The sequence below is a fragment of the Lutra lutra genome, chromosome 5, assembly GCF_902655055.1.
Source record: "Lutra lutra chromosome 5, mLutLut1.2, whole genome shotgun sequence".
In the NCBI taxonomy this organism is placed as follows: domain Eukaryota; kingdom Metazoa; phylum Chordata; class Mammalia; order Carnivora; family Mustelidae; genus Lutra; species Lutra lutra.
Window position 1 is genome coordinate 13,963,723 of NC_062282.1, and position 27,591 is coordinate 13,991,313.

At 42.1% G+C, this 27,591-nt stretch overlaps 1 protein-coding gene across 2 annotated transcripts in view; it reads left to right on the forward strand.

The window, feature by feature from the left end:
- BASP1 (brain abundant membrane attached signal protein 1) overlaps window positions 1-27,305 on the forward strand; it is a 55,557-nt gene extending 28,252 nt beyond the window's left edge. For both annotated transcript variants that reach the window (XM_047730752.1, XM_047730751.1), the window contains exon 2: window positions 25,723-27,305. In XM_047730752.1, the coding sequence (XP_047586708.1) occupies window positions 25,732-26,397 (666 nt within the window). In that variant the 5' untranslated portion in view covers window positions 25,723-25,731 and the 3' untranslated portion in view covers window positions 26,398-27,305. The remainder of the gene's footprint in view (window positions 1-25,722) is intronic.
- The last annotated feature ends 286 nt before the right edge of the window (window positions 27,306-27,591 follow it).

Consider the following 27,591-nt stretch of genomic DNA (forward strand, 5'->3'; position numbering starts at 1 on the left):
AATAATTTTATTGCCAAATGTGTTGAGAAATTCTAACCTGAATTTTTGGTGCTTAAAGAGTGGTTTTGAGAAATTTAACTCCGGTAGAATTAGATTTTTTTTTTTTTTTTTTTTTGCATAGAGTGGAAATTTTAAAATTATAATGGCTAAAATGACAGAGAAATTTAATTCTCTTTTACATAAAATTCCAAAGATGGGCAGCAGGGTTGATGTGGCAGTTCAGTGGTGTTTTCAGGGTACCGGGCTCCTGTCTGTCAGCTTTCACTCTCCATGTTGACTTCTGCCCTCATGGTTCAAAATGACTGCTGGAATGCTGAGCTCTTTTTTCTTCAGAAGTACCTGTTAGCACTTTAGATCGTATTTTGTTTGCCAGCACTTAGTAGTGGAGTCATGAACCTATTTTAAGTAAAAGAAAGACACAGTCCTTTGGAAACCTCGGTGGTGCAGGTTGGCCACAAAACCCCCATATTTTTGCCTGCACAGTGGGGCAGATGGTGGTTCTACTCTTGGATAGGGAACACAGGAAAAGGAGTAGGTTCAGGTATGTGGGAAAGGTGATGATAAGCTCACTTGGGGGAAATCTTGAGTTTGAGGTACCCAGGGATGTCCGGGTTGGGTCATTGGTATACCACAGCATGGCTGAGTTTGTGGCTCAGGAAGGGACAGTGGGTAAGCTATCAACGCAAGACCCCCCAGCATCCCTGAAGGCTCTTGAGACCGTGCAAGTGGGTGAATCTCTCAGGAAAAGCAAGATAGGTGATGTGTTGATCCGTGAATCTTTGAAGGATGTCATGGACAGAAGAGAGAAGAAGAAGGTTGAGGCCTGAAGATGAGAAGGACTGGTCTGTGGAAAACCAGAGGGAAGCTGTAGCTGTGTTTTTTCTTTTTTACTTTTTTTTAGAGGGGTGGGGAGGAGCAGAGGGAGAGGGATAGAAGGAATCTTAAGCAGACTCCACACACAGTGTGGAGCCCAACTTGGGGCTCATTCTCACAACCCGAGACCCTGTGCTGAAATCAAACGCTTGCTGAAATCAACTGAGCTACCCAGGTGTCCCAATGGCTGTGTTTTTTTTGTTTGTTTGTTTGTTTGTTTTTTTGCTTCACTTTCACCATTGGACTATTGTTTGATATTATGGAAGCATCAAAAGACAAGCATTTTAACTTCAGAGAAGGTTAGGTATGATATAATTTAAAGGGCTCCACCACAAGACCACGCTGTCTGCTCAAGAAGAGCACTGAAGTCTTTGTTGTCTCATTTAATTATTAATAGATCTTCTCTCAATAAATCTTCCCTCACAGAAAGGTATTATTATCCCCATTTTATGCATATGAAAACCAGGCATACACAGGTTAGGCAGCTGTCTCTTTGCCATGCACAAGAAAGGGATGGAACTGAGGGGTTGGAAACCAAGCGCGTTCATTGGTTCTGGTCAGGATTTTGTGCTTCTGTCCCATGCATGTCTCCTGAGGGGTTCAGTGACCTGTCAGGAGTTTTTGACCTGGAAAGTGCTGTGTTGATAACTACAACCTAAGTTTCTTTGTTCTCAGTGTTCAGAATACACAAAATGATGAGAATTAAAAAAAAAAAAAAAAAAGAAAAAATGAAAAAGAAGACGACCATGATGATGACGATGATGGTCTTGTTTCCCAATCTTGAAACATTCCCATGTGACCATCTTCTTTACTGATAATGTTGCTGCAAACCGAAAGGAGAGTGATTGACCTTTGCAGCATCTTTCAGACTTGAATCGCACCCTCATCTGATAGCAGAACTGAGTCACTGGTCACTTGTGTTTGTCTTAAACTAGACAGGGGGTGCCTGGGTGGCTCAATCCATTAACTGTCTGCCTTTGGCTCAGGTCATGATCTCGGGGTCCTGGGATCGAGCCCCGCATCTGGCTCCGTGCTCAGCAGGGATCTGCAAACTTTTCCTCAAAGGACCAGATAGCAAATGTTTTAGGCTCTGCCAGCCATGCAATTTCTGTCAGAACTACTCAGGCCCGTTTGTGCAGGATGAAAACAGCTCAGTGTATATATGAACGGGCATGGCTGTGTTCTGATTAACCCTTATTTTCAGCAACAGGCAGGCGACCTAGTTTGCTGACCCCTGCTCTAGAAGAATGCGAACTTCTACAATTTCTGCTGTTAACCTGCAACTAAAATCATTTGACAAAACTGTGGAAATAGTGAATTACTTTTTCTTATTTCTAGAACTCAAAAAACACTTAGCTAGGTTTGTTTTTAAAATTGACTTTATCTCTGTAGTGATCTTTTGTAAGTATAATGCCAGTAATTCTGATCTGGGAGAACAGATGCAAAGGAATTGTAGGAATTTGGAGTCCCTGTCATATTCTCTGTTTTATTTTCTCCTGTGTACTCTGGACAGAATGCTGAGTTACCAGGGTCCTTCTAAATCAAAGTAATCTACATCTCTCAAGTCAACCCCTCAGTCACGTAGACACTTGATCCCCCACCTGAGACTTGAGTCCCTCTGATCACCATCAGTCTGCACCCCAGCACCTGTGGTGTTAAAGACTGGAGAAGGAGGCTTGGATACTCACAGTATTAGCAAATTTTCATCCTTTTATTCCCCACCGGTCTTCAGGAGGCTTCAAAGAACAGAACAATTCTTCGACAGTAGTTCATCTGGTGTTTTTTGGTTTGTCTTATGCAGATGTCCACACCTATCTTGGAAAAGCATTGTAAAGTGAATTCGCATATTGGTAGTTTTACAATGTGTTCCAGTGTTGTGTTGCAGACCTTTGATTTGTACCGTCTTTGAGAGTTTTTAGTAATTTGAACTAGACTAGATTTTTAGGGGAAATAATCTTTTTTCATAAAAGAACAACTAAGAGGACATTAGCATTTTATATGCAGATTAGTGCTGATTATGAAGAAGGAGCATAATTAATTTGTAAAGAATCATAAGCAGATTCTCTCTTCTTTTCAGCTGTTAGTTCTCATTTGTTTGTAATAGAGAAAGCAAATTTTTGTTAAAATAATCATAGTTCACCTTTTGGGTTCCTTTAAAAGTGCCCTGTCCCTCCCAGGCAGGCTGTATGCATTGCAGTAATACAGGATGGCATCTTTTTTCTTTTTTTAAGACTTTATTTGTTTGTATTGGAAAGAGAGGACTCCGGTGAGGTGGGGGAAGAGCAGAGAGAGGGAATCTCAAGCAGACTCCCTGCTGAGCTGGGAACCTGACATGGGGCTCGATCCAAGACCCTGAAGTCATGACCTGAGTTGAAATCAAGAGTTAAGAGTTGGGCTCTTACCCGACTGAACCACCCAGGTGGCCCACAACAGGATGGCACCTTTAGCCCACATACCCTCTCATGGCCTTTGAGTGCTAGTAGCTGTGTGACCTTTGGCTTTCCTCCTGACTTAGTGGAAATAAAATATTTTCTCCTTGTGCAAAAAGGTCTCGAAGTTCGAGTGACTGGAGGAGCTGGGAGACTTGGGTTTGGGGAATCCTAAGAGTCTCTGATAATCACTCATGATGGTCAAGTCTTGCTAATGCTAAGTCAAAAGACTCCATTTTGCCTGGCTTAGAGAATGATTGGGATTTTAGCATCGTCTACTTTCAGAGCTACATTATGAGGGGAATAAACCTGTGAGTAAGTAGAATGAAGTCATTCCGATAAAAACTATTCAATTTGCAGTGAATCTGTACTCAGTCAAGATAGTCAAGGACTCACTGACAGTTTTGAAGAATTACACTTATTTCTCAGATTTTAATTTGTTGAAGAATTGCAAATCCCATACTTGGGTTGTCACAAAGTATGAGTCATGTGATCTAGGATAATGAATTTTTACTGTACGTCATGCTTGGCACTGATTCCTAAGACATTTTAGGCTTACAGTAGATAAGAGGTCCGGTGTAAAGGTGGAGAGAATAAATCTTACAGCACCAACTCTGCTGGATGTCTGTATTTCATATTTGCCAGCTTGGCCAGCCTGTTTCAGTTGATGCTAAAAAAAAGTAACAGTGTTCTGAGAACTGATGCTGGATGCTCCCTCTTTTATGGGCGGTCTGAGGTGACGTTAATTCACACTCCGCATCTTTTTTGGCCTTCCAGCTGACTAAAGGTATAGCTTTGATTTTCCTTTATTTTCCATGATAATTTATTCTCACCTTTTATTTATGTATTTAATATTTTGGACCCATTGTTCAAACATGTAAATAGTTTAGGACCTGTAAATTTTTTCCCTATTGGCATTTGTTGCATTGATGTCTTAGATGTCTCAGATTTTAAAGAAGAGTTAGCTCAGTCCCTTTGTTTTATAGAAGAACGTAGGTCCAGAGATGCGTGGGACAGGTGTCTAGTCACCAGGAGTAGAAGGGGCTGTCTTAATGAGTATTCTTTCCCTTTGATTCAACTTAATCTATTTTAGGTCTCATGTTCATGGCATTGTAAAATAATCTGCCCACTTAATACTACAGTAAGCATGCTACGATTTTCTCCATTAAAACCGACTCATGAGTCGCTTCCAAGAAAAGCTTCCAAGCTTTTCTTCTATATTCTCCTCACATCTAAGAGTCCTAGGGAACCTGTGGTACTGTGCGTATCTAAGGCTGCCTCGTGTTTTGAAATCTCTTACCCCAATCTCTTACCCCACACTGATGCCTAGTGTCAATCAGGAAATGTTGCAATTTGTAACCCACTACTCTGAATTGTGTTACAGGGTGGGAAGTTGTGGGAATGCAAGGTCGGTGGCAGGAATGAGTAGTGGAAGTCTCAGTCTTTTCTGAGGCCAAGTTTTGTTAGCTTGTATCAGTCAAATAGATTTTGTCATGTTAAATAACATCTCTGTCACTTCTGCCTTCTGTTTTAAATGGACTATATGTTTGCCTTTGACTTGTTTACTAAGACAGTACACCTCTCCTCAAACGCATCTGTCAAAACTTCAGGATTACTTAACACTCACTCTATCACCAGTGTATTCCATTTAGCAATGTCCTCCAGACAGGATTAGGTTTGTAGACAGGGAACTCGAGATAACCCCACATAGGAGACAAGGGTTGAGTGCATAGGATGGGATCCTTCATCTGTATCAGAAGGAATTCATACCTGTTTGAATGAATCCTCAGGTGTCCGGGATCAGCAAGATTTCCTGCCATTGCCTTTAGCACCCCATGTTAGCTGCTCCCACCTTGTTCCACATCTCAGTGCACAAAAAATTTGAAAGGCATCCCTAAAAGAGCCCAGAAAGCCTCCTTAGCAGATATGTGGGCTGCTGCCTATGCATTTTCTACTCTAACTCTGCAAAATAATTGACTTTATATTTTAGTGTACTTGTTAAAATTGTTTAAAACCATGCTGTCAGAATCCAGCCCTCAGGATAGCATTTTTAACCTTTGACCACTTTAAGAGGCATTTTTTCCTGCAATGTGGGTTAGCGAGAACTCTGGGAGCTCAGAGTCAACCTAGGACTGTGCCTGAATGTTTGTGGTGGTTCTGAAAGAAATGGGAAAGTGGATTTGAGTGCTCAATACGGTCTTATCCAATCCACACGTCATTATTGCACATTTGTACAAAGGTCTAAAATTACAGACCTAAGGGTAGCAATGATAGTCACTAATACCAAAAATGAAATAACCAAGCCTTGAGGAATTAAAAAAATGGCTTGATATAAGCAGCTTGTAGTGGCCATTGATGTGAGATTTTGGAGTCTGGGAGTGAACCATGAAGAGAGAATTCTTGAGACCTCTTCCGGTGCATAAAAGGTGATTTTAATTAAAGCACGGAGACAGGCCCTGTGGGCAGAAAAAGTTGCACTGGCATTGTAAGGAGGGACTGATTATATGCTTGCAATTTGGGAGGGGATTAGGGATAGCATAGGCCTCTAAGGAATTGGGAAGCAAGGTTTCTAGGACCTTGAGGGGTCATGTACTTATGTCTAGTAAAACCTGAATCATGAGACCTTAGATCTATGGAAGATGTGAGCTGTGTGTTTGGAGGGTGATTGCTAACATGGATCTTCTGCGTGTGGGGAAGGAGATAAAGGAATTTTCCAAAGGGATTTTCATATGTTAAAGGAGACTTAACAGGATCCTGGATATTGGGCTAATGTCAAGTTAAGGCTGCCTTTTGTCCTTTAGCAGAGTGCTGACACGGAGGCCATTGAGTTGCGGGAAGAAGGTCAGTCACTCTCTGCCTGTCCAAGCCTCGGCAAGGGGCTGTAAATGGAAGTTTCATTTTTTTCTGTATTTTACCTTGTCTTCACATCAGTCATCATGAGATTCAAACCCAAGTTGAACACATGTTGTTTAAAGATTCAAGTTCACAAAATCATGCAGTTAAATGGTGTTAGTTCCTTTTCCGAGGGGAGTGATTGGGGTGAGTTTGCTGTGGCTTGGACACCCCGGGAGGGGCTCTCCTGAGGCACTGAATAGGTGTTGGTTTTAGGATAGCGTGTTGGGCTGGTATTTAGCATTTGGTCAGCAGGCGAGTCCCGCCGTGCTCTTGACGTGGCTTGGAATGCAGTGCCTTGTTCCCTAGTGGCCCCCGAATTCCAAGGAAACCGCTCATGAATTTGGGCAGTCTGTTTCCTTGACTGGCTTTTTTCTAAGCCTGTGAGGGGCGAGGAGAAAAAACAAGAAATGGCTGACTTCTTGCTTGAATTTTATGCTAAGATTCGGGAAGGGTATCTGGTAATTCTTCTACTTTGTGTTTCAATAAATTACTTTGTAGCAGTGATGGAAAATAAAATATTCTAGGAGAAAGGTTTATTGATATTTCCATTTTAAAACTATGACTGAACTCCAAACAGGTGAAATGGGCAAAACAGAGTATTGTGCGTGGCCCTTTGCCACAACCTGTCAACCTACCTAAAGCAAGTAAGATGGAAATACACGTAGTTTGGAAAACACTCTTTCCCAAAGTTGCTGTAAAGCACCTCTTGAGACATTTTTGATTTTTTTTTCTGGAACGTGTTCCCGTATATACTGGGCTCACTTAGTCATTTGGTGTTCCTAGTTGGCCTTCATCTTTTCTCAACACGAGGCATCTGTTCTTATCATTATAAGTTTTTGCACTTTTAGTAACATTTACTTGCTCTTAAAATCTACAGATTATATAATGAGTATTTCAGGCTTTCACCTAGGATTTAAATGTTAAGGAAAGTGATTATTTGGGCCGTAACTGAATCCATTTCCATTCGTTTGCCTGTTCTGAATGCAGTACTTTGATCCACCTGTGTTTTACTTAATCTTGAAATTCAAAGTTACCTATTCACAAGACTGAGAAATGGTTTTAGGCACAAAAATGGAAAGATCTGATTAGGTTCCTCACGTATTCACTATTCACGTATTCACGAACCAGGGAGCTTCCCATCTGGCAAGTAGGGGGGAGTTCCAAGGAATTGCGCAAAATGAAGGCTTCCATAGGAAAGAGGGTGGGCAAGGACGTTATTAGCAAAAGAAAAGGATTGTTTCAGGCAAGGTCACCTTCCCTTAGCTGGGGGTGGGGAGGAGAGGCTCCTGTCCTGTGATTACTTCATCTTCCTTTGCAGCGTGGAGAGAGCCCATGTGACAGATTACCTCATTGGTGCTGATCAGAAAATTCCTGGCTGATTCCGTAAGCCCACACATTTCTAGGGGAGGTTGAAACCGCATTTAGCTTAGGTGTTCAGGCCTGTTTGGGGACTTGGCCTAGCATAAGTGACTCCCTTTGGGACCTGTGGTTTTCTTTTTAACAAGGTAAAAGAAGGTAAATGAAAATTTGCTGAACACCTACTGTGTGTCATGAACCAAACTTTTATTCTGTCTTGCAAAGACTCTGTTTAATGCTATGAACAACCTCCCCCCACCCCTTTTTTTAACCTTTCAAAGAGGAGGTTGAGTTTGCTGAGGCTAACTAACTTCCTTGTCCAAGTTCACATAGCCGGCCTTGGCCTGCTGACCCCGTTGCCCACTGGCTTTCTCTCACATAGTGTATGGGATCGGGGCTCAAGACTCCTGGGTGAGCCGTGAAAGTCCCATTTGAAGTAAAAGAGGAAAACCTGTTTTCTAAGGACATAAAATGGATGCTTTTGAAAACCGTAAGTACCCTCTCAGAGGGAGGGCTGCAAACTTGAACCACAGCTGAAGCCTGAGTTCTGTAAGGAGGGAGTTTACAGAGCCCTCTGGCTACTGGAGTGTGTTCTTCCCCAGCCTGTGGCAGAAGTTGCTGGAGCCACAAAGGACCCCCTGAAGCCTGGTGTAGGCCTAGGGGCTTCTCTGCAATGGATAAAACCCGCCCTTGGGGCAGGAGCCTTGCCCTTCTCTTCGGGCTGCCTCCTCTGTGGCTGAACAGCGGCACAGATGAGGGGGTTAGAGGAGGTGGGGGCAGTTGGCCGCCGGGAGTTTCTGGGTGGGACGCTAAGTCCTGATTATCGTGACATATTCATGATTCTGATAGCATAGAGAACTCAGATGGCTCAGGAGTCCCTAAGACTTCCTTGGGGCTGATACCACCCTGTTTTCTGCACCCTTACCTCTAGGCTAGACCCTGCTAGGTAGGAGTCCTTAATCATGCTGGTCTTCGGGATTTTCATGTTGCAGTTTATGCAGATGATGCAAAAGCCTTCAGTGACTCAGTGTCCGTGCAGACCCCGTCTGTCTGTGTTGCTCAGTGAGTGGCCCCTGAGCCACTGGCTTCAGGTTTCCCAGGTCAACTGTGAAAAAAGTTGATGCTTAGGATCCATAAAGGTCTGGAGATAAAACACCTAGGGGACACAGCTTGGGGTGTGTGTGTGGGGGGATATACTGCCATTTGTGGAGGGGGGGCTACATTACAAAGCACATTAAATGTCACACTATGTTGTTTAAACTCAACATTACAGGGATGCCTGGGTGGCTCAGTTGGTTAAGCATCAGCCTTTGCCTCAATTCATGATCCCAGGATTCTGGGATCGAGTCCTCCATCAGGCTCCTGCGTAGGGGAGCCTGCTTCTCCCTCTCCTTGTGCATGCTTTCTCTTTCTCTCTCTCCTTAACAAATAAATAAATCAAATCTTAAAAATAAAATAAATTAACTCAGCATTGCAGTAGCCTCTTGAAAAGAAACCCAGAGAATCCCGTTCATTTGTGCATTAATACGTACGTCCTTAATTCACCAAAGGTTTACTAAACCCTGATTTGTTTTGTGCTAAAGCCTAACATCAAGACAAAAAGTGAATTCTTTGTTGAAAAATCAAGGACGTGTATATAATATTTTAGAATGGTTTTCCTTGAAAATGATTAAAATATGAAATCGCTTCAGAATTAGAAATACTACATTCACTATTGGTGCCAGAACCAAAAGATACATTAAAATGTCAAAATGTGGCCATTTTAAGTGGCCATAAAAAGTGTGAACCAGCCCTTTATGACTGGAGATAGAAAATCCTGGAAATAGAACTGCAGTTACTCCCTGAGTGGGTGCACCTCCTCCTTCCCCTTAGCTACCAGTCAGTCTTTGTCCGGCGGACTCCATTGAGTGAGTCTCTTATGGCTCCAAGCCCAGGATGGTCTGTCTAGTTCACTGGTAGGCTGCAAAAAAATATCTCAACTTCTGGAAGGGTTTTTTGTTTGTTTGTTTTTTCCCTGCGCTTTATTTAATTCTCTCTTGAGAGTCTTAAATCAGTTGCAGCGATAGGACATATTAGTTTCCCAGGTCTGTGGATGGGAGGAGTGGCCCAGGAGTGATCTTAGTTTGCATTTCCTGAGTTGGTTGTGGGTTCACTTACCAGCTTTATTGATCGAAAGAACAGGTGATTCCTATAAAGTCCAGCGTTAGCATGCTGGAAATAGGGCTTTTGAAAGGACTGCTCGTTAAGTGCACATAAATAATGATACAAATGCGCAGACGCAGGAAGGTATTTAACTATTGACGAGAATGAATAATGCATGTTTTCTGATAGTGTCTGCTGCAAGTGGCAGGATGTTGTAAAGGGAGGAAAAAAACCCTCTGCCTAAGGTCTGCATTTGGTCAACGCTATATTTAAAGACAAGCTTAACCGTCATTGGTTATATTTATAGAGCCATCATCAGTTCGGTTTTATGGTTAAGCTTTGTAGAATCAATAGGAGGTATACTTTGAAAAAATGGTTTCTCCAGTATGCATATAGCAGCTTCAAAGATAATGTGGCCAATGTTTTTGCAGTGATTTGTGTATTCTCCTTGATGATGAGATGAGTGCTAGCTCCATAGAATTGGCCATCATGGACGATGTCTGGAACGTGGCCGTGTCTCATTTAATGGAACGGACATTTCAGTTACAATTCAGCGTACTTATATCTACCGCTAAGTGAAAGCTGAGTTTATAGAACTGAATTTATACTCGTGGTTCTTTCCTTTTATAAGTTTGTAACTTGAAAATTGCATGTTTCGGTGTATAGCAAGTTGGCAATACTTATCGGGCATCCATCGTGAATTAACCTTAACACAAAGTCTTTGTTCTGGGGTTTTCAGATATATGTTGAATAAATTTAAAGACAGCCTTTGAGGTCAATGCTGAAGTAAGGCTGGTTCTGTTCTACTGGTAAAACTCCCTACCCAATACAACAGAATAGAAATGAGGTAAGCAGGGATGTTACTGGTAAATACCACAGACGAATGGCTCCTTAAAGACCCAAGACCAGATTGCGTGATCAGGAAAACTAAGTGTGGGGAGGTGGTTCTGAAGAATTGATGTCCTTTTTACATCTCCGTGGAGAATCAGTGTCTAGAGACCCAACCATGCATTCCCTTATCCCATGCCCTTTGATAATGCAGCAAGCGTTGCTGCTTGACTTTTGCCCATCAAATCATTTCGCAGTAAGACCTCCCCAGATTTAGAGGTCACTGTGTTTGTCCTTTAGCATTTTAGTTGATGAAATGTCTGTCCTTTTCCTCCTTGCACTTGAGAAATCCTAAACGTTGTTAAATGAAAGAAGCTAACTGATAAGATAAATGACTAGACAAATTCAGACCTGAAATGCTAGAAAGATAAACAACTCTTTCAGATGCTCATGATTTAACATTTACTGTAGAGAGATCTTACTGAGACCTTAGCGAATCTTTTTTCTGGAATAAATCACACTGACCATATTCACTTGAAAGAAAGTGATGTGGATGCAGAGTCTGGGCGCACTGTGGGGCTTGGATTTGCCCTCACTCCTCTTTCTCTTTCTCCCCATCTTGTCTAGTAAATAAACTTGGTTTTTTTTGACTAACTTTCTGACTCTTCCAGAACCTTGAACTATCAGTGATTTCTCCTCCTTGTTGCTACTTGAGCTTCTTTCTTTATTCTTTTTCTTTTCCCATCTCCCCTTAGGTATTTGCAGTTCTTCCCAGTCCTTGTAAACTCCCATCTTGACAAAATTGCAAATTCTTGTCTTGACTTCTTCCTTCCTTGAGCAGCACTCTTTCATGTTGACCATTGTGGATGGTCTGAGGCTCCTCCTACACTATCTGAGCGCTTCCTCAGAGACATTTGTCCTCACCCCTCAACCTGGGTCACTCCAGAGTTAGCAGCTGACAAGTTGTCACCAGATCAAATTGCACAATTTCTGTCCTTAATCTCTCTTAACCTTTTTGCAGCGGCACAGAAAACCTCCAGGCTGCTTCTTAAAGTCCTCTGTCCCTTTGCTTTCTGAGCCGTAGACTTTTCCTTCTTTGCCAGCTACTTTTAAGAGCCCATGTTCTACTTTCTGCCACCTAAATACCAACATTCTGTTAGACAACCTTTATAGTTTTATATTCCACCCCCACCCCCCCAACCCCTAGGTAGATACATCCTCCCCATCTCTTAAATCTCCAGAGGGTTTTCTTAAAAATCTCAAGTGGACCTTCCTGGTTTTCACATACATGCTTTCTACGTTGCCATCTTCATCTACAGATAGCATAGCCATCTTTCAAAGCCATTTGTCGTGGTGGCTGACACTTCAGGTGAGGCAGTCTGCTTGGGTTCAATACCCATGTCCAGGCGGGTAATTATATAATTGTCCCAGGTGAGCTGTTCACCTGCACCCTGCCTTCATTTCCTCAGGGTAAAGTGGAGGTAGTAATAATTCCTTCCTCCTAGGATTGATGAGGCAGCTATAATGAGTTCATATACACAATTAAATAGTAAGAGTTCTAGGTAGAGTAAGTACTGTGTGTGTAAGTACTTTCCATATTTCTACCATCTCAGACCCCTTTTTCTCTATAAAATATTCCTGATGCCCTGACTGGGACGAAAGACTATCTTTTGGGGGAAAACTGTTGTTTTTCACTCTCTTAAAACACTTCACATCCTCTCATTTTGATTGTCTCTGTATGTCTTCTCTCTCCTGCAAGGCTAGCGGAGGCATTTTGTTGACTTGTCCCTGTGCATGGCTTCTTATACTTGTTTATACTTCAAAAAGCTTATTTTTTCCATTAAAGTCAAGTCTATTTTTCTAGAATAACTTCTGAACATCTGACGTTTTTGAGGCCACTCTGCATGGTGGATTTTTTTTTTTTTTAAGATTTTATTTTTAAGCAATCTCTGCACCCAACGTGGGGCTAGAACTCACAAACCTGAAATCAAGAGTTGCACGCTCCACCTACTGAGCCAGCCAGGTGCCCCTATCTGTTGGGTTTTTGGTGAGAGATTTCCAAAGATAACTTGAGGATGCTTCTAGTCTGTACTTCATGAAGGAGAATAATGGAGAGGTCACTTGTGGTTCATTTTCTTTTGTAGCTGACACCTTTCTGGTTTTGTAGGTCCAGCTCTTCTTAATCAACTCTTTGGTGGGAAAATTGGGTTGTAAAGCTATGATTGTTTCTGTCCTTTTTTCCAAATATTTCTTGCACATTTTTATAATAACACTTTTCAGTGCTTTTTATTATGACGGGAATAAATCATCTTAAATGTTGTAGAAACTTGGACATAGGTTGACAATTCTTACGGTTCCCTGTCCCCAAAGGACATTCCCATCACCTCCGTGGTGGTGATGTTACAGTTGCTGAATAGAGGCTTTGACTGAACCAGACACCAAGAACAATAATTTCAACAGTGGATATTATCACGAGGCATTGATAAAGCCTCAAAGCAAATCAGCTGTGACCAAGCCTACTCTGGTAGGAATACCAAAGACACACATAGGCTATAGGGTCTTTATTTCAGGTTTTCTCTTTTAGAATAAAAGTTGTGACTATTTAAAAGAAAATGAACAGTTTGTTGATACTCGAAATTGTTGGACATAACCAAATAAATGCTCTCATTCCTCTCTTCTTACTGAATAAAGCTTTTGAGTTTGTTATGTTTCTTCGTTCTTTGTAAATTCTTTCTTAAAAGGCCATTTCCCACCCTCTGCCTTCCTCTAATCCTAACATTTGCTTCAGCTGGATTTGGCCAATAATTTGGATTTTTTTGTGTGTCTGGAGTCATTATAAACCCAGTTGGTCTTGTGAAGAGTTCTTTTGCAAATGCAATTCACAAGTCAGCTCTGACTTTATAGGTTCCTTTAAGAAAAATCAATACTGGATTGTGTTGTTTATCAACCTGTTGAAGCTTTGCAGCCCTTAATTCACAATTGCTTGTTCAAGGATACAGTTTACCATATGCTCTGGCCATACATTTACCTTGTCAGGAAACATCAATCTTTTCTCAGCATCCTTGTGAAGCAGATATATTTTCTTCTGATTGTAAAATGGAAACAAAATTTAAAAAAGACTGGTTTAAAAAAAAAAAAAAAGACTGGTTTGTACCAGTCCCATCATGAAGCAGCAGTCAAACCAGGAATACCAGTCCCGTTTCTGACCTACTGTGGCATATTCATGTTGTTCTGCTGTATTGATAGAGTCATCTTCTTCATTGTAATCTGTTTGCAATCTTCCTTAAAAATCCTTTTCTCTTGGGGCACCTGGGTGGCTCAGTGGGTTAAAGCCTCTGCCTTCGGCTCAGGTCATGATCCCAGGGTCCTGGGATTGAGTCCCGCATCGGGCTCTCTGCTCAGCGGGGAGCCTGCTTCCCCCCTCTCTCTCTGCCTGCCTCTCTGCCTACTTGTTATCTCTCTTTCTCTGTGTCAAATAAGTAAATAAAATCTTTTTTAAAAAAATCCTTTTCTCTTGATTCTAGGTGAAATGGTAAGTTAATCTAGACTTGGATTTTCAAATCAAAACTTGGCAGTGGATGGGACCTTTGTGTGATTCAAACTGTCCTACATTAGGTATTAGAGAAGGAAGACATGAATAGAATAGCGTGTGAAGTTGTAAATATCGTAACTTCGGGGTCATATGGGAGAAAATTTGTATTAGCCATATTTTTTTATTTGGTTCTCTATACCAGTTAAGTATACCACTTATTTTCATTGTCCTAGAATTATGGTGGTGTTCACTGGCAGAGCAACAAAAGTGTGAAAATAATGCTAATAAGACATGGAATTGGGTGATATCATGGAGTATGTAGTAATTGTAGAAAGAATACAGTGCATGTAGGCTCCCGTGGTTTTGAGGTGGTTAATGCCTGGGAACTGTGTCATCATGCAAGGTTGCATTTTCTGAAGAGGGACAGTGTTATAATCGAGGTTTGCATTTTTGTTCCAAAGACTTGTGCAACACTAATGGATATAACCAACACCGTGCTACTGAAATAAAGATTCAAAGATCACAAGTGGTGACTCTCTGCATATCAAAACATCTAAAATTCAGTAAGTGGGCTAAGATAAATATTAACAGTTAACTACCAATAATTTTGCTTGCCACCAAGTTACAGACGGATTCTTGAAAGCTGTTTGGACATGGTGGGAAATGAGCAAAAATGGGTGAAGGGGCGCGGGGGATACAGGCTTCCAGTTACTGGATGGGTGAGTCTTGGGGATGAAAAGTATAGCATTGGGAATATAGTCAATGGTATTGTTAATCGTGTTGCGTGGCGGCAGATGGCAGCTACACAAGGGATGAGCACAGCTAATGTGTAGACTTGTCAAATCACTATGTTGTACACCAGAAACTAATGTACCGTTGTATTTCAGCTATCAACTACAATGAAAAAAGCATCTGGGAACTGTGAGGCATAAAAAAAAAATGTTTTTCAATTTAAAATAAAAAAAAATACAGCAAAATAGAGATGAAGTGTCCCCCACTATGTAGAGGAAGAAAGCAAAGCTTGGGAGAGAGGAATTCATCGGGTAACACAGCTACCCTGAAAACACGCAGCCTATTTCTTATCACCGAAGTCTGTTCTGATGGCAGCGGGACTGTAGGGTTGAGAAGAATGTTCTGGAAAAAATAAAAAAGCAAGCAAGCTATTAGGATGACCCAGGTGTCCAGAGGGACTCTCCTGGGGTGGCTGGTGGGCATTTACTTAGACTTGCCTCAAAGGACTGAAATGTCAAAGTCAGCCCTGACAATACTATGGTTTCAAGTCTGCTTAGAACTCCTTTTGATCTAACATTTCTCTTTTTCTCTTTCACCTGCACCCAACCAGACTAGGAAGTGTTTAATTTCAGGGACTAAAGACAGGAAAGCATAAATGATAGCTCCCAGAAACCTGACATTTCACTGGGAAGCCATAGGAATAGCTCAGCTCCATCAGGGCTAAAATAGTGATAGATGCTCTCCAGGTAAGGAGGGCTGTGCCTTCCTTTGTTTTAAAACACTGGCAGTTTTTCTTGACTGAAATGGAAGACGGTTGGGATGAAGCCATGTGTTTTTCCTTGGTAGCAGCCATATAGGATTTGGGAACCTCAATTCTGGTAGAGGGAGAGCTGTCTTCTGTCTATGGAGGCTGTTGAACACTAAGTCACATCAGGGGCTCCGCTCACCACAGCAACTGGTGTCTGCCAGATTGCGCTCCTTTCTGAGCAGCAGAGAACAGAGGAGCTATTTTAAGGGGCTTCCTGATTTAGAATGCCTTTGCTTTAGCTTCCGTGCATAATAGAGTCAAGGTATAAATCCTGTACAGCTGGGTGTTCTCATTCTTAGGTGCCCTGGAGGTGTCCTGCTAGGGAAGCTTGCAGGACAGAACATTTGGCTTTAGTTTCTGTAAGTTAAAAAATGCAGAAAGAGATTGGATCTGGTGGAGGAGTAGATTTTCAGAAAAAGCATTACATGGAAGCTGGAGAGAAACTTCATTCAAAATGAAAAATGTTCTGTCTTGCCTGTCTCATTCGCTGTCGCTCTTGCTCTTTCATGTGAAGGTAATGAACCTTGGCCCTTACTGTGTTTAAAATCACCATGACCTCATGCTGATATTCCCAAAGCAGAGTTGGCATTTAATATCTATACCTGGTCTGAACTCTTTCCCGACTTACAGACTCCAAAAAAAAAAAAAAAAATCTTCTAAAATGTTGCTTTCTGGTAGCTTTGTAAAAATGGTGGTATGTCCTGGTTTTATCTTGTGTGACTTTTCCATGACATTAAATATAGAAATGAATTATCCCCTGATTGAAAAAAAAAAAAAAGCTATTCATGAGAGATGTCATAGATAAAACTGTTTAATGAAGTTACGAACTTGTAAGAGAATCTAGAAGAGATCTGGACCTTTACAAACAAATTGAATTTTTTTTTTCCCTTGGAAGAAATGTCCCATATTTCTGTGCCCAACTAAAGATAAAACCAACAAAAATGGTTCTACCCAAAGTAAGTGGTATAATTGATTGGTGACGGTAGTGCTTATGTGTTAAGCTCTTCCGATTTCTCAAAGAAAAGAAAAGAGAAGGAGTCTTCAGAGAAAACCTTCAACTCTGGCAAAATGTAGACCATTTTTTTTTAGTACTAGACAATCTTAATATTTATTCTGTCTCAAAAATCTACGTTTTTCCATAAAATTCAAGATAGCTCCCCCCACACCCCCCATGAGATCAGCCTAGGTTTAAGCAGAATTGCCCTGTATATTTTAAATACTTCTTGCCAGCTCTTGGGTATGAAGGTGTTTGTGGTTAGGAGCTTGAGAATTTTAGCACTTACTGAAGAAGAAGTGAATCTAATCACTGCTTAGATCATTTTTCTCACCCGTAGCAAGTGGGTGAAAACTGGTTTCTGGCAGACAAAATAGATTTTGTCAGGAGGCCACACATGACTAAGCGCTTAGTGTTAGCGTCCTGTGAAACAGTATAATCTTGCTTTAGAAGGAAGGCAAGTCCTCCATTTACACTGAGCAGTGTTCCTGAAGGATCTGCAAACACTGTTGGTATTGGCTAATTCTGGATGAAGCCATGGGGATGATGGCAAGAAAATAATTTTATGTTTTACAAACACTTTTTTAAAAAGATTTATTTATTTCAAAATGAGAGCAAGAGCAGGGAAAGGGGCAGAGAGTCTTTTTTTTTTTTTAAAGATTTTTATTTATTTATTTGACAGAGAGAAATCACAAGTAAGCAGAGAGGCAGGCAGAGAGAGAGGAGGAAGCAGGCTCCCTGCTGAGCAGAAAGCCCGATGTGGGGCTTGAACCCAGGACCTGGGATCATGACCTGAGCCGAAGGCAGCAGCTTAACCCACTGAGCCACCCAGGTGCCCCGGGGCAGAGAGTCTTAAATAGACTCTGCACTGAGCATGGAGGGCCATCTTATCACCCTGGGGCGCCATCTTATCATCCTGAGATCATGACCTGAGCCGAAACCAAGAGTGTGACCCTTAACCGACTGTGCCACCCAGGAGCCCTATAAATACTTTTTAAATACAGGAAACAGGTTCTTTAATTAGACTTAGATAACTGCTGAATTTATATATATGTGATATATTTAAGTAAGCTCGTGCCCATCATGGGACTTGAACTCATGACTCTGAGATCAAAAGGCATAAGCTCTACTGACTGAGTCAGCCACATGCCCCTGGATTTATATATTTGAATGGTTTTCACATGATACAGGATGGGATTAGGAAATTGTTTTAATTTGGCTTCTCAGGCTTGGTAATCATTTTATGTCATTGTCTATTTAAGTCACTGACCCTTTTTTTTGAGGGTTACATACTGTTCTAGCAAATTGGACCCAAGAACTCTTCCCACATGGTTTTTCTCAATATTTCTACACAACACATGACTGAATGTCATGTTAGCTTGAGGAACTTGTGATGGATCCTCTGTAGACTGACTTAAATTCTGTTGAAAAGACAGTTTTCAGTTATCTTTAGCATTGCATAAAAGGGAAGATGGCTAGCATTTGATCATTTTTAGAAAATGCTCCTTCTTAGAGTGTGGCATAGGGCAAATTTTGCCAAGCAGGACCACCAGTGGTTGGTAGATGTCCCGTCAAAAGTAGGTCAATGGGAACAGCAGAGTATCTTCTGTAAATAAAACACTACAAAATAGTTCTGCATGAGCAAAGCCAAAGAAACATGATTTTTCTGACAGTTATGTCTTTGTGTGACATGTTTTCAGTGTTAAGTTCCATTCCCACTCAATACTTAAGAGGTAAAACATTTCCTAATGTAATTGAAGGGGCGCCTGGGTGGCTCAGTGAGTTAAGCCTCCAGCTCTTGATTTCGGCTCAGGTCATGACCTCCGTATTGTGGGGTTAACCCCTAAAATGGGCTCCTCGCCCAACAGGGAGTCCACTGGAGATTCTCTCTCTATCCCTCCCCCTGTTCTCTCTCTTTCCCAAAGAAATTAATCTTTAAAATAATGGAATTGAAGACATCAGAAAATACTTTTTTGATAAATATTTGGATTTATAAAAATAAAATTTTATTTCTAATTTTTAACAGGCTTCACATAATGTTGAAATTACTGTGTATTTATCATATAGATATGTACAAGGAAATCCAGTTATAGCAGTAAGCCAGCTGATTGTCGATTTAATCTTCAGAGTGCAAGATGGTGTAATTTTTTATGGTAATAATTAGCGGGCATTCGAACTTTATTGTCTTAGGATGTTCCCGCTGCTCTAAGAGAGTACCATAGACTGGTGGCTTCTAAACAACAGAAATTTATTTCTCCTATATTTCTCATAGTTCGGAGTGGGGAGTCCAAGATCAGGAAGTAGCATGATCAGGTTCTGGCGAAGACCCTTTTCTGAGTTGGAAAATGCCAACTTCTTGCTATGTCCTTACCATTATGGAAGGGGCTAGGGAGATCTGTGGGGTTTCTTATAAAAAAGGGCAGCACTCCCATTCATGAAGGTTCCACCCTCATGACTTGAGCACCTCCCAAAGGTCCCCCCTCCTAGTATCATCACCTTGGGCATTAGTTTTCAACTTAGCGAATTTTGGGAGGATACAAACATTCAGAATATTGATCATAACACATTTTTCACACACACTAGTATTTTGTTAGTGTCACAAGCATTCATAAAATACACACGTGCACACACACACATAACATCCCCCACCCCCAAGAATGAACTTTAAATATCTTCATTTTACTGAGTAGGAAATTTGAGACCCAGAGGGGAAGGTGATTTGCTCAGAGTCTTAAACAAATTACTTACAGCTGGGACTAGCACTCCGCATACTTGCATTTTTAGCAAACTTCATATTGAGTGTTAGGTGGTTTGTTTTTGACACGTCTTAAAAGTTTCATAATGTGTTTAATTTTTTTCTAAATGACATTTGTCCTTTGCCTTTCTGCCTTTATTTTCTCAAAATGAGAGACTGAATTTTAATTCAGAGGCTATGCTGAACATAGATTGGTTTGTTTTAAGGTAAGAAAATTGTAAGTGCGTATCAGGAAAGTTTTGGATGAGCTTATCGCGTTAGAGCAGACATTGCAAGAATTGTTTAATGAATTCTGGATTGGATTCAGCTTGTACAGAGGTGATTCCGACCTCCGTGTACCCTGGCGGTTGTGTCTACAAAATAAATATGATTTAGATGATTATCAGTGGCTAAGGAACATCTTCCATGCTCTTTGACAGGCTTCCTAGAGCGAAAGTAAAAAAGAATTAAAGAACTCTGTAGGGGAAATCATCTCTATTAGAGTATGTTGATTACAACGTAACCTTTCAGATGATTTCTTGCCCTTAATCCCCCAAAGAAATTTTTCATGTTAAATTTAAGTGCTCAAGAGTCATTCATTTTTTTTTTTAGGTTTGCTATAGTAGTGATGTATAGGATCCCATTATATATATATAATGTGAAAAGAAAATATGGTACCCAACTTAATAGTTGCACATTAGCTTGAAAACAGGATTTTGTTTTACGAGAAAAAAGATACTTGGGGCTCCTGGGCGGCTCAGTTGGTGAAGCATCTGCCTTCTGCTTAGGTCATGATCCTAAGGTCCTGGAATCTAGCCCCCTCTCTCTCGTTTCTCCCTTTCCCCCCTGCTCATGCTCTCGCTCTCTCCCTTGCTTGCTCTCTCCATAAATAAAACCTTAAACAAAAAGAGTGCTTGTCAGCTTTAAGGCTCAACAGAATATTTGCTTTGAGAAAGAATTAAAACCCGATTTTTAGTCCGTTTTGTTATTTAACTTTATGTACTTCTTTCTGAGGCCAAAACCTATCACCTTACCTTGTCTACCTAGCTAGGGAGTTGCTTTTTTGTGTGTCTTCCTCCACCTGAAGATGTTAGAGAAACACACCTTTGGAATTTTCATGGAAGTTCCTGGATACACACTGTCCTTTATTATTAGGAAAAGTCATTAGCTGCCAATAAACAAAGGCAAGTTGTGTCAGAAATGAGTGTGTAGGGGCGCCGGGGTGGCTTATTCATTAAGCGTCTGCCTTCTGCTCAGGTCATGATCCCAGGGTCCTGGGATTAAGCCTAGCATCAGAGGCTCCCTCCTCAGTGTGAAGTCTGCTTCTCCCTCTCCCGCTCCCCCTGCTTGTGTTCGCCCTCTCACTGTGTCTCTGTCAAATAAGTAAGTAAAATCCGTAGCACCACCACCACCACCACCACCCCCGCCCCCGCCCAAAAAAAGAAAAGAAAAGAAATGAGTGTGTAGGGGCGCCTGGGTGGCTCAGTGGGTTAAGCCGCTGCCTTCGGCTCAGGTCATGATCTCAGGGTCCTGGGATCGAGTCCCGCATTGGGCTCTCTGCTCGACAGGGAGCCTGCTTCCCTCTCTCTCTCTCTCTCTCTCTCTGCCTGCCTGTCTCTCTGTCTACTTGTGATCTCTCTCTGTCATAAATAATAAATAAAATCTTTAAAAAAAAAAAAGAAATGAGTGTGTAGTGTAAGCTAACAACAGGGCTGTGAGGTCAGTGTCAGGAGATGGTAGGTGTGGATACGGGTTCTGAGTTCCCCGACCCAGGAGAACCCTTAGAGAGAATTCAGCACCATTGGTCCCTCCTCTACTCTTTTATGGCCTCCCTTCTGGCCTCCCACTTCCTATGCTAGGTTTCTTTGATCAGTGCACAATGCCACAGTGACCCTTTCTCTCCTCCCTTCACCAAAAAGCAGGACTTCAGTTTTTCTGAATATCTGTTTATATCCTAATTGAATTAATTAACTAGAAAAAGGTCTGTTTTTCTAAGAGTGGGGGAATAAGTACAGGACAGCTGTGGGACCTAAGTTAGGACCTTCAAAATATTAAAGTATTGGTACTTTATAAAAGAAAAAACTCCTCTGCAGAAAGTAGGAAAAAAGGGGAGGGGGAGGCATTTGACGGTGTTCCCTTGCTCCTAAGAAACTGACGTTTAGCTTACTAGCTAAGATGTGGGTCAGGCTTGTTGCCTTGTGCATATTTAATAGGCAGTAAATGAGTTTCAACGGCAGAATTTGGGTTCTATCTTCATCCTCATGACTGAAATGGATTTTCCCTTGTTTTTCTGGAACAAATGAAGAGGTACTAGGAAGATGAAATACTTCTTCTGTGGTCGCTCTAGTATCAGCTCAAATTTGGAGGATGGAGATTTGCTGGCTAGTCTACAGTAGACTAATTTACTATTGGCAGCATATAAATGCACCAGCTTCCTTTCCACATGCACTCAGTCAGCAGGAGCAAGCTTGGGATACACATAGAAAAAATCTTCATGATGACACTTAAAAATATTTTTAAATATTCTTTTAATTACAGCCCTTCTCAGATCTGATCATAGAGCTTGTGTGTTTCGAGCCCATGTTCTACCATTCTCTTGGGATTTACGAGGATAGAACTACCTAAGAATTGCAAAATTAAATGATGGGGAAAGGAATTAACATTTATTGCAGGCCCATGAAATGTCAAACATTGTCCTGATGCCTCATGTTAAATTCTTGTAAGGTTGACATTTTGTGCTGTACAGGAAATGAGAGGAAAGAGTTTAAGTAGACTTGCCCAAAGATTCAGGGTAGGTACGCTGGGGAGATGGGATTCATAGCAACACGTTATAGGAGTCAACCATGAGGCAACATGCAAATACTCCATGAAATAATTCTTGTCCAGAATTTTCCAGATTACACACAGTGAAGTTCTCTCTCTCTGTTGTTGACTGTTAAGTTATTTTCTATGCCAACTTGAAGACCTAAGTCTATAGTTTTGGTCCTTGTGGCATCAAATTCTCTTGTAATTTTAAAGGACAGCTCTGGAGTTTGCTTTCTTTTGACATGTTTTAACTACGAGATCAACTTAAGTGTTGGGTTATTATATCATCAACACATGGAGCTTAGTTCAGTCCATCAGCGTGGGTCGTGTTTTAATGGCTAGTGAATGTCCCAGATGTGGAGAAATGCAAAAGGTAGTCTCAGCCTTCACTGTAGCTCAGATTGAGGTTTAAGTGACTTCCAAGGTGGGTTATTTGTTGCTGGGTTTTTGTTTTTTAACTGCCTTTTTTTTTTTTTTTTTAACTTAGATGTTTGAACTTAAAACTTTCTATACCAGCTAATTTCCTTCAAAATTAGAAATAATAGATATGAGAGAAATGGTTAAAATCTGTGCCCATTGCTCTCCTTATTTCTTATGGATACTGATACAAAGCTCCACTGACAAATGGGGCGATAACAAGGTTAGGGGCAGAGAGTACCTAAAGTTCCGTGTTCATCATTCACTCGGCGATGTCTTGAGTTCTGAGTCACCCCACATCTGTGTGCACCAACCTTGTGACCCAGGGTGGGTAACATTCCTGAGATGAGCTCTGTCCTGTTACCAGCTTGTTCATGATGTTCCCTTTGACCTCCTGGATGATGCCTTCTCACCTTAATTCTGTTGGATTTGACGACCTTTTCCTTATGATACTGCCCCATGAACTCCGCTAGTTAGAATTTCCATATGGGTAAAATGAGCACGCTAACGGTAAATTTACTACCTTATGGTACTGTAGAGAAGATTAAATAAAATAATTTAGTAATGTGTTTAGGATTAGGATTGTGCTTGACACTCAGAAAACCATTAATAGATGTTAAATTGTAATTTTAATTCACCCCTGCATATAGGCAAGGTTTTCACCCATATTATCTTGGGAAAAACCGGACTACCTTGCTTTTCCAGGGTTCTCGTGGATTCTATAAGCCTGCCTCTGATCCCCCACTGCACCTTATACAAGAAAATTAGCAAAAAGCAGGGGTGTTTATTAACTTTGTGTTTGAAAAACAAATAAGGATAGAGACTTTCTTACTTACAACTTTATGATATATATTCATTTCCAACCCAGAAATGAATCGCATCTGGGCCTAAAGGATAGAAAGTGTCCCTGACTGTATTTCCGAAAACCAATTTTAGTAACATAGATTTTAGGTTTGTAAACCAACATGACTTTAAGCCTCTGGGGATGGTCATATAGAATTTCTTGCTGTGCGTGTCAGAGAGAGGCACTCCTGTTATGTTCAGAATGTACACCACATTTACACTTTGTCTTCTATTCTGTAATTTGTAAGTTGGTGTATGGGTTTCTACTACAGGATGGGAGAATATATACAAAGAGCAGAGCTGTCAGGTTTTCTTGTTTCTCAGCTCTAACCTAATGTACCAGAATATATCTCAAAATGTCAGAGCTGAAATTACTTTTGACATTCGTGCACATTGGCTAATTAACTGAGTTACACTGATCCAATTTATTTCTTTGTATTTTCATTTTTGCTTTGTGATTGCTTACGAGATTAAAGTATATTTCATTGTATCTTACCATATGTATTTGCCCCCGCTTCCGAGGGAAAAATAACCCAAAATTAAGTCAAATAGAACCCATTGGGTGTCTGAAGTGGGTTATGACCAAAAACCATTCCTTTTTTTTTTTTTTAAAGAGATATGTAAGAGAAGTTCTTTCAGAACATAATAAAGGCCTTCCTTCAGACTTGGAACATTATTTTGGTCATCTTTCTGCTTACTGCTTTTTTCTTCCTCCAACGTTAAAGGCATTCCAGACAGGAAATTCACATATGGGGTGGAAATTAGCAGATAGAGACAAATTTTGACTGAAGAATAGTGCTCTCCTACCTAACACCCAGCTTTTAAATAAGGTAAATGTAGATTATTTCACTCTCATGAATCATGCATGGTTCCAAGAAGTGTAAAGAATAAAATTTTCTGTTCTAAATGGATGACTTAAAAAAAAAAAAAAAAAGGTTACTGGTCAATAAGAACTTCAGAACTCAACCCAGAGTCATCCTTCACCTAGGACAGAACCAGGTCAACTGTCACTTGTACTCCACTGGGCCCCAGGGCAAGGCTCTCTCTCTCCTGGTCTTTTCTTAATTGTGGGGACTAAAGAATATTGGCATCGGATCTTTTCCCTGCTTCATCAAGGAGAAGCAACAGATTTTCCTCTGAAGAGCAGTTGTTCCCGGGGGTTCCCACTGATACATGATGGTTAATGACCATTTTATTAGTTTGAATTCTAATCAGGTAATTGACCATGAGGGACATTTTTATATTGCTATAGAGTATCTTTTAAGCCAAAAACATCTAAAAAAAGCAATGAATACAATTCTGACACAACTAACCAACTAACTGTAGCTAGAGACACTATCTAGCCTTTTCTGTTTTGGGAGATAGTTTTCTTTTAACTGGTCCTGCTATACTAAGGAGATAAGCCAAATACTACTTGCCTTTGGTCTTTGAAGATATGTGCGCATATATGAGCAGGTATATGAATAACGGAGTTTCAGAGGAGTTTGTAGTTTGAGAGTATTTTCTGGAAATTTGTGATTGTGCGCTATCAACAGCTGTGCCATTTCTCGGGAAAGTATTTTAAGATTGTGAAGGCTTTTTCCAGCTCTGCCATAGATCTAAAATGGCTGCTTCTGCCATTTTGCACGTAAGTGCTCCATGCTTCCGATCTGAGCCGCCCGTCAGAAAGCTCCTCACAAACACACACTGCTCCCCTTCCCCTTACCGTGGACAAGCTTAGTATTTAATCACGGATTCTTTGATCTGCGTTTATTATGTCTTCACTTGCTGCAGCTAGACCCTGTGTAATCGAGCTCTTTACTTTTTATGATGCACTTTTTAAGAATTTTGGATTGTGGCAAAAGACAGTCAACACCAGCTTTGCCCTGGTCGCCATGTTTGAAGTGTCCCCTTCAGTAGCTTGCTGAGCTCTTCACTTCGTGAGCAGTGGCCGCCTTCAGTTTTCATGCACAGCAGCATCGCGGTCCATTCTGGCCTCTGAAACAAACTGCGGTAGACTTGAGGGCGTCTCAGGAGAAGTTTCTGTCTCGCAGTTGTGCGGGCGGGGAAGCCCCACGTGAAGGTGCAGGCTGATGAGGGCTCCGGGGCTGGTGGTGGGCAGTTCTCCGCCTGGCCTCCCCCGGGGACGAGGGCCTTCCGCGGGGCCATCCCTGACCGCGCCACCTTCGCGGCCCGGTCCCCTGAAGAAGGCCCCGCCCCCCAGGGCCGTCACCAGGGGGCGTCGGAGTTCGGCCTGGGAATGGGGGCGGGAGGCGGGAGGCGGGGGGCAGCGACACTCCCTCCGAGCCAGCAGTAACCCCTCTCCGTGTTGTGCCCTGTTGTGCTGTGTTGCAGAACCGCAAGATGGGAGGCAAACTCAGCAAGAAGAAGAAGGGATACAACGTGAACGATGAGAAGGCCAAGGACAAGGACAAGAAGGCCGAAGGAGCCGGGACCGAAGAGGAGGGAACCCCGAAGGAGAACGAGACCCAGGCGGCTGCCGAGACCGCGGAGGTGAAGGAGGCCAAGGAGGAGAAGCCCGACAAGGACGGCCCGGACGCGGCGGCCGGCAAGCCCGAAGACAAGGAAGGCGACAAAGACACGGCGGCGGCCGCCAAGGAAGACGCCCCGAAGGCGGAGCCCGAGCAGACGGAGGGGGCGGCCGAGGGCAAGGCCGAGCCCCCGAAGGCCGAGCCCGAGCCCGCGGCCGGCGACGCCCCCCAGGCTGCGGAGCCCGAGGCGCCCGCGGAGGCCAAGGCGGATGACAAGGGCCCGGAGGCCGGGGAACCCACAAAGACTGAGGCTCCCGCAGCTCCTGCCGCGCAGGAGACGAAAAGCGACGGGGCCCCGGCTTCAGACTCAAAACCCAGCAGCACCGAGGCTGCCCCGTCGTCCAAGGAGAGCCCGGCAGCCACGGAAGCGCCCAGTTCCACGGCCCCGGCCAAGGCCCCGGCCCCCGCAGCCCCCGCAGACGACGCCGCCGAGGCGCCCGCGGCCAGCGCCGAGCAAACCGTAGCGGTCAAAGAGTAACACGGACACCTCTGAGCCCGGTCCCGCTTCCAGCGCCTGTCTCTCTCTCTGTGTCCTCTCTCTGTCTCTCTCTCTCCTCTACTAACTCGTTTCAATTGGAAGTCATGATATGTATTGCCCAAGGAAATAAAAAAAATAATAATAACTAAAAAGGATGCTGTCCCATCAAGGGAGGGAGGGGGTGGGGAGAATCCAAATAGTATTTTTGTGGGGAAATATCTAATACACCTTCAGTCCACGTTCCCAGTCAGTCCTGGATTTTGAAGATCAATGTCTGAAAGTACACATCTTCCGTACCGACTGCTGCCACACGCCCTCCGCCGCCAAGATCCGAATGTTCTTGTCTTCTGCAAGGGGGTTGGGAGTGATGCGATTGATTCTGCCCGCGGGGCCTATGCCAAGGCAATCAGATCTTTATGAGAGCAGTATTTTCTGTGTTTTCTTTTTAATTTACAGCTTTTCTTATTTTGATATTTTTTTAATGTTGTGGATGAATGCCAACTTTCAGACAGCCCACTTAGCCTGTCCACGTGTGTATCTTGATGCCAATACTCCATTCTTCCTCCCCAGGTATTTTTGGGAGTAACAAACATTCTCTCATCCTACTTAGCCTCCCTAGATTTCTCATGACGAGTTAATGCATGTCCGTGGTTGGGTGCACCTGTAGTTCTGTTTATTGGTCAGTGGAAATGAAAAAAAAAAAAAAAAAAAAAAAAAGTCTGCGTTCATTGCAGTTCCGGTTTCTCTTCCATTCTGTGTCACAGACACCAACACACCACTCATTGGAAAATGGAAAAAAAAATAAAAATAAAAAAAAAAAAACAAAAAAATGTACAATGGATGCATTGAAATTATATGTAATTGTATAAATGGTGCAACAGTAATAAAGTCAAACAATTAAAAAGTAATGAAGACTATTGGTTTTCTTTCCCCACCCCATCCTTTCTCCGTAATTACCTCAGTAGGGAACAGAATGCTCTGTTGGACCTGTTCCTGGTGGTACTTGGGTAGAAAGCAGTGTGCTCATATTTTCTTGAACATTCTCTGTTTCAACAATTAGCCGCTGGATCAGTGTCCGTACACTACCTTGCAGAGGCCAAACTGAAAACTGACTATGGCTATGGATAGACACCCTCTAAAAATGGATGTTATTAATTTACTTAGAACAGATATTTTGAATAAAACAAGAGGCAG